Source organism: Protobothrops mucrosquamatus, unplaced genomic scaffold (genome assembly GCF_001527695.2).
Source record: "Protobothrops mucrosquamatus isolate PMUCROS unplaced genomic scaffold, P.Mucros_1.0 scaffold4019, whole genome shotgun sequence".
NCBI lineage: Eukaryota > Metazoa > Chordata > Lepidosauria > Squamata > Viperidae > Protobothrops > Protobothrops mucrosquamatus.
This window is the reverse complement of record NW_015389956.1, coordinates 85,573-93,321: the sequence shown is the minus strand read 5'-3', so window position 1 is coordinate 93,321 and position 7,749 is coordinate 85,573. Positions and strand designations below refer to the sequence as shown.

The 7,749-nt window shown below is 45.3% G+C and overlaps 1 protein-coding gene across 1 annotated transcript; it reads left to right on the top strand.

The window, feature by feature from the left end:
- Nucleotides 1-707: 707 nt before the first annotated feature.
- ARC (activity regulated cytoskeleton associated protein) lies at nucleotides 708-1,937 on the top strand. The gene has a single exon (XM_015827873.1). It carries the CDS (start codon nucleotides 708-710, stop codon nucleotides 1,935-1,937), a length of 1,230 nt encoding a protein of 409 aa, XP_015683359.1.
- The last annotated feature ends 5,812 nt before the right edge of the window (nucleotides 1,938-7,749 follow it).

Sequence of the window (7,749 nt, the reverse complement as noted above, 5' to 3'; positions counted from 1 at the left end):
GGAAGAAAAGGTAAAGGGATTACTCATCCAACTCTCCAACTGTCTCCAAAACCTTTCAAGCGCTTCTCGCCTCAAGTCTGGGGGTGTGCGCAAGGGGGTGGCAAAAGCAAACGGGAGGGGGAAGCCGAGAAATTTGCCAGAAGCTGTGTTTTCCCCTGAATGTTTTTTCTCTCTCTCACCCAATCAGAGGCTCCTTGCTGATGAGCAAAGAGGCCTGGCTACACCCACGTACGGAGCTGTGTGCAGTATAAGTATGGGTCTCCATCTGAGTGAGTGGCAGAGCAGAGAGAGCAACCGAACAGCTCTCTGCTTTGCGGAGAACCAAACTCTCGTTAGCTGAAAGTTCTCAGGAGGGTCTGGAAGCCACGGAGAAGCAGCGCAGGCAGCTGAGAGAGGTGGACTTCAACCCATCAAGAGGAACCTGACAGATCTGCTTGGGAATTAAAGCCTTCTAGGCGAGGAGGAGGAGGAAGAAGAAGAAGAAGTCAAGACTGTGGAAGAACTTTCCTGGTTTGCTTTGTGGACTTTTGCTTCAATGCCAAGTGGAGTTAGACGGCCACGATTTTTCTGGGGTGATCTCTGATTCAGTTGTGTTTGGTGCTTTTGGGGAGAAGAAAGCAAGTCAGTTCCTGGGCAGAGTGGTTTGGAAAGGAGTCACTTGTTGAGGGTGGAAGTGTTCTAGGGCTATAGTAGCAGAGGTAAGAATGATGCAGGTGGACAGCTTCAACCATGGGAACCTCCATTCTTCTCAAGGTCACCGCGGGATGGCCAACAACAACAAGCCCAACGTCATCCTTCAGATAGGAAAGTGCAGGGCTGAGATGCTAGATCACGTGAGGAGAACCCATCGGCACCTCCTGACTGAGGTGTCCAAACAGGTGGAGCGGGAGCTGAAAGGCCTACAGAAATCGGTGGGGAAACTGGAGAACAATCTAGAGGACCACGTTCCCTCAGCCGCGGAGAACCAGAGATGGAAGAAGTCCATCAAGGCTTGTCTGGCTAGATGTCAGGAGACCATTGCTCACCTGGAGAGGTGGGTCAAGAGGGAGATTAATGTCTGGAAGGAAGTCTTCTTCCGCTTGGAGAAATGGGCTGATCGGTTGGAATCTGGCGGGGGGAAGTACTATCATGCTGATCAAGCCAGGCAAACTGTCTCGGTAGGAGTAGGGGGTCCGGAAATTCAACCCAGCAAAGACGAGATTTACGATTATGCCTTAGACATGAGTCAGATGTATGCCCTCACCCCTCCTCCTATCGGGGAAGCCCCTAGTGTGCCTCAGCCCCATGACTCCTATCAGTGGATCACTGTCCCAGAAGATACGCCACTCTCCCCAGTGGAGACCCAGATTTTTGAGGATCCCAGGGAATTCCTGACTCATCTGGAGGATTATCTGAAGCAGGTGGGTGGGACCGAAGAGTATTGGCTCTCGCAGATCCAGAACCACATGAATGGTCCTGCCAAAAAATGGTGGGAATACAAGCAGGACACGGTCAAGAACTGGCTGGAGTTTAAGAAAGAGTTCCTCCAGTACAGTGAGGGTACTCTGACACGGGATGCCATCAAGCAGGAACTGGACCTGCCCCAGAAGAATGGGGAGCCCCTTGACCAGTTCCTTTGGCGCAAAAGGGACTTATACCAGACTCTCCACATAGAAGCTGACGAAGAGGAGGTCATCCAGTATGTCGTAGGGACCCTCCAGCCCAAACTTAAGCATTTTCTTAGCCACCCCTACCCCAAAACTTTAGAACAGCTGATCCAACGGGGCAAGGAAGTTGAGGGCAATGTTGATAACTCTGAGGAGCCCAGTCCCCAGAGGTCCCCCAAGAACCAGTTAGGAGGATCGGTGGAAAGTTTACCCCCTTCTTCTACTGCTAGCCCTGTCGCTAGTGATGAAACTCATCCAGATGTTTCTGCTCCACCAGCCACGGTGATCTGAGCCCAGAAAACAAGGCACTAGACACACAGGTGGGAACTATCAGCTTCTTGAGCAGGTTTGTTCCCATTCAGTGGGTGCCTTGGGCTTCCCTGAGGATACTGAGATCTCAGCTCAGCAGCTGGTTGAAGGTGATTGGCTTTTTCTTCTGGTATCCCATGTGGAGATCATAGCAAGCTTGAATCATCTGAGGTACTTCAAGCTGGAACCTTGGTAGCTGAGTTTGAGAATGGCTTTCTAAAAGCAAGGATTTGACTATGTTATCAGGGTAGGAATCCTTCCTTTGAGACAGAGATAACTGTTTCCCCTTGGGTGATGATTCCCTAGGGATTTAAATAGACACCAACACAGAAGGTCCATCCTTCTAACGTCAGTTCTGTCCTTCAACGTGGTTTTCCTTCCAGGCATTCTCTCGTCCTTCCAGGTAGCTGTTGAGAGATGACTTCTGTTTATCTCTGCATTAGCCAATGTATTTACTGACTTTCTAGGAAGTTTCTATTTTTTTATAATTTCCTCGGCATCTTTTAGACCAAGCTCCAAAACCTGTTGGAAAACAAGTTTCAAGTGTCCTGGCAGAATTTCAACAGAAATTCCAGCCACCACTTGAAGTTGTGTTGTTTTGGCCTCTGTTGTGATTCTCAGATGGGTCTCTGGATTCTCTCTGACCTGATTTTTAAGGTCCTTCAGCTCCAGAAAAGCCTTTAGTAGACACACACCTTCCACCTTTCCTTCTCTAAATCCACGCCGTTGAGATGAGAAGGGTTCATACAATTGAATGTTTTGCCTCATACATGAGGGCGAGAAGCAGAGTTCTAGAGAAGATAGAGATTCTTAAGAAATATCTAAGGGGTTCAGAAAAAGAAAGAAGACGCTGAGGTTGGAGGGATGCATAGACTATAAGAAGGGAAAAGGTTGCACGAACACAGCATGAATGTAGAATTTATCCCCCCTACAAGAACGTCTACTAAAGTTGTACTAGCTTTCGCTAGTTGAAAAAAAAATGGACTGAGTATTTCAGTAGTGGGGATCACCTTACCAAAGGTGTAAAGACCCTTGAAGCTGTTTAGCTGAGCCTCATTTGATGATGCAAACAAGAAGCAAACTGGGAGGACGATCAGCAACTTTGAGATTCTTGTGCAGTTGGAGACAGAAAAGAAGAGAGAAGTAAACACCAAAGTTCATACCATGGGCAGACAACGTGGCATGCAAAGGATGTGATGAAGAGCATCTGTGAAAATCTTGCTGGGAACCATGGGGAGATGTGACTCCTTCCCATAGGCTAGAGGTAAGTAGCTCTTGGCTTTTTGTCTTTCTCAAGTTTAATGTTGATGATGATGACAACTTGGGCTAGTTTAGGCTGGATTCACACAATGCATGATGTGAACCTGGGTTTGGGGACTTGGTGGTTTAGCAGGCCCTCAGGTTAAGGCACAATGTGGTTGGGACCTAGCATGAACACCAGAACACCTATGGTTTTCTGGTGTCACAAAAATTTGGGGATTTCTGGTATGGATCTGCTCCTCCTTTTGCTCCTGTTGGCAGCCCAAAGTCTTTGCAGAAGGGAAGGAGCAGTCAACATTACATTTTGCTCCTCTGAAAAGAAAGAGGAATGGCAACTGGGTTGTGTGAATGAGGTTATTCTCCCGAGTGCTGTGTGTAAGCATTTCCTTATCTCCGAGAGCAAACTGGCTGAGGGATTTTTGCGCAAATGAAACAATCCAATTGGAGCTTACTGGGGAAGGAAGGAAGGAAGCAATATCTCCTGATATAAGGGTTGATGTGCTGAAGCAGGTTTAGCTCACACTTCACGCTATGCTTCTGTTACAGTGACTCATTCAAAACTGGCTGTGAGTTCAGCGCTTCCTGAATCACACGTGGAGCAGAGATGGAGACGGAGGAACGGTTCTGGAAAAGCCTAGCAAGCAACAGAGCTGGATGGACATCATCTTCCCTTAGCTCCTACTGCTTCCTAGGACGAGCGCCTGAAGAAGGTAATGTGAGTTCTCTATCAGATGAAGAAAGTTCTCTGCCTGCTCTTAACTCACCTCCAGATAATAGTCTAAAGAGGTTCTCCATCGTCCAGGTCCTGGTTGTCCCCAAAGGTGCTTTTTCACGAGGCAACCAGACTTTCTAGTTTTTCTTTGAAGACGTTTCGCTTCTCATCCAAGAAGCTTCTTCCGCTCTGACTGGAGGGTGGGGAAGAATGGAAGGTTTTTTTTAACAACTGTCTGCAAGGAGTATAAATCCTCCCATTCCCCACCGTCCAGTCAGAGTTGAAGAAGCTTCTTGGATGAGAAGCAACAGGTCTTCAAAGAAAAAACTAGAAGGTCCAGTTGCCTCGTGAAAAAGCACCTTTGGGATAACCTCCAGACAGAAGTTCTGGATTCTCCTGATGCTTACACCTCCTCCTGAACTGGGAAGGAGAAGTTTAGATTCCCAATTTCACAGCACACTTTGGGAAAGAGATGCTTGAAAATATCTCTTTGGGACTTCCCTAAAGAGGCGAGACTCAAGAACATCCTACCTTGGATAGGTCCTGTTTCAAATAGGTCCTACTACCTTCTCTTCTCTAGAGATTGTCCTGCCTCATCGTGCCTAAGGAAAGGATAGGAAACCTCGTACCCCTAACTCCCAGATTTGGATGGGGGGGTTCCCCAACCTCTTGCATTGGCCATGCTAGCTGGGATATACCCCAACCAGAAGGAAACCCACCACCACCATTCTCCAAAGCGTTAGCACTTGCGCCTTTTCTCCTCATTGTAGTATCCGGTCGCTTAATCTTCTCTTTCTTTCTTTCTTTTTCTTATCGTAGGGAGTTGTTTTCTTCTGTTGTTGGTGACACAGCTCCTGAATTCTTCGACAGCTTCAACTTTTGCATGCAGAAGAGGTGTTCCCTGAGGAACTGAAGTAGCAGAGGCAACATCTCAGGATGAGCTGCTACCAAGAAAGCAGAGAAGACGCAAGGAAGACGCTGGATAAGAGGCATTCAAGGGACTTAGAAGGGACATTTCTCTGTTTATTCAGATGGCCTCATTCCAAGTTATGACAATGTGCAGGTTGTGACCGAGGGTTGAGAAGGGAAAAAATGGTGGAGGACTTCAACTGGAGCTTCAAAGTATCTAGAACTGGGGGAAAAACCTTCCTAAAGGGCCACACTGCATTTTCCTATCACCTGTGTTGCCCACGAAGATGCTGTAAAAAAACAAAACTGGAAGGTAAATGTTAAAGAAACAAAACAAAAACTTGCAGTCAAAGGTGTTTGCTTAAACAATGCTAGGGGCTTGACAACAATGTGTGACAAACGGGGCGATCCAACTTTCTCCTCTAGCCAGCAGTATAAGGACTATGATATTTCTTCCTTCTTCCATTTCTTGAGCCTATGAAGAAGTGTAAAATGTACACACCACTGCATACAGTGGAATTTATCAGAACCTTTTTTTGATGTTCAAAGAAGATATGCTTCACATCCCACCTGTCAAACAGGTTGGATTGGAGATAGGTATAGATTATTATTGTTGCTTATTACTCTTTTCATCATCATTTTCAGGATTTATGTCCTACCTTTAGGTGGGAGTAACTTTCCATGAATGTATGCTAACGTGCCAAATTTGATCCTATCATCAAATTTGGTGCCCTGGTTACTTGATCCATTCAGAACTGAGTGCAATGTTACCCTTCAAATAAATGATGATTGTTGTATTAAAAATAGCCTGTTCATGTTAGACATAGTAGAAGGCCAACGGTAGACTTTCTGGGAGTCTATCATGTCTACCTGGACCTTCAATAACTCTTGCTATTGTTTCTCTAGTTTCACAATCAACTGTGTAACAATGCTTTTGGAGTTATCAGAGATGTTGACCAAGGAGATCCATGGATTCTGAGTTTATGGATTGCTTCTTAATGAATTGATGCATCAGCTCTTTTTTATGGGTCATTGTTTCTCATTAAGATAGTTGATGCTCTTATTCTCCTTAAGGAGAACCTGGGAAAGGTCTACCAGACCAAGCAAACTCCATACCTGTTGCACAATATTAATCCATTAGATCTACTGTTGACGTCTGATCTGTTTCTTTGGCTTCTAACTACTGGAACTGACCTGTTCAAGGCATGCTATGAAGAAGATGATTCCACCACTGCATTATGAGCTGTGGTTTTGGGTACATGAGCTAGAGAACGGGTGCTTTTTGGAGGACTCAAATCACTTGAGCTTGTTCCAGTTGTATGATGTTTCTTCTACCTTATCACATTGGTGGTGAATTTTATGAGGCTGTGTCAGCCAATAACATTAGAAGATGTTTACATTCCCCACATGTAAAGCAGCTCTAGCAAAATGGGTTCATTGTGAGGAAGCGTTTGTGTTTGTATATTTCTGAAATAAAACATTGTGTAATAACTGTTTAAAACAATACAGCTTTACTTCTCATTCGTTGTTTCCAGTCTTTGTTTCTCCTGCCTGGAATACACTCCTGTAAAACACACACACACACAAAACAGGTCCACACATGAAGGTTAAATTAAACTGATTTATTGCTAAAAAGCCTATGCACAGGAATCTTCTGAACTAATGGTCAGCATGTGCTTAGAATTAGATAATGGTGAATTGGCAATCAAAGAGGGCTGGTCTTAGTTTGCTTGCGGCTACGTAGAGATTCTAGGCTGATACCCCTTTTCACTCCACCCCCAGGTTTTGCAATATCTTCATAAATGACTTAGATGAGGGAATTGAAGGGGAACTCATCAAATTGGCAGATGACACCAAGCTGGCAGGAGCAGCCAACACCCCAGAAGATAAACTCAGGATCCAAAAAGATCTTGACAAACTTGAACAATGGGCCCTATCCAATAAAATGAGTTTCAGTGTGGAGAAAAGCAAAGTTTTACATTTAGGCAGGAAAAACCAAGGGTTTTACATTTAGGCAGGAAAAACCAAAGGTACAAGTACAGATTGGGCGAGACCCGACTCAAAAACAGTCACTGTGAGAGGGACCTTGGAGTCCTAGTGGACGATCACTTGACTATGAGTCAGCCAGGTGCAGCAGCAGCCAAAAAAGCTAACATTGTATAAACAGAGGCATAGAATCAAGATCACACAAAGTATGAGTACCGTTTTCTAAAACCCTAGTGAGGCCACACCTGGAATGCTGCAGCCAATGTTGGTCACCATATCACAAAAAAGATGTTGAGAGTTTGGAAAAAGTTCAGAGAAGAGCAACTAAGATGATCAAAAGCCTGGAGACTAAAACATACGAAGAAGAGCTGCAGGACTTGGGTTTGGCTAGTCTAAAGAAAAGAAGAAATAGGGGAGACATGATAGCAGGGTTCCAGTACTTGAGGGGCTGACACAAAGAAGAGGGGGGGGACCATATTATTCTCCAAAGCACCAGAGGGCAGGACGAGATACAATGGAGGAAAACTCATCAAGGAGAGAAGCAACCTGGAATCAAGGAGAAACTTCCTGACAGTGAGGACAATTAACCAGTGGAACAGCTTGCCTCCAGAAATCGTGGGTGCTCCATCACTGGAGGTTTTTAAGAAGAGACTGGACAGTAACCTGTCTGAAATGGTATAGTTTCTCCTGCTTGAGCAGGGGGCTGGACTAGAAGACCTCCAAGGTCCCTTCCAGCTCTATTCTGTTCATACTTGGGATATTAACCAATTTTGGCCTACTTTACTTTCACTGTATCCATGGCCAGCTTTATTGTTTCATTCTTATGAGAAATGGCAATGATACAGGTAGTCCACAACTTACAACAATTCATTCAGTGACCATTTGAAGTTACAAAGGCACCGAAGAAAGGGACCTATGACTGTTTCT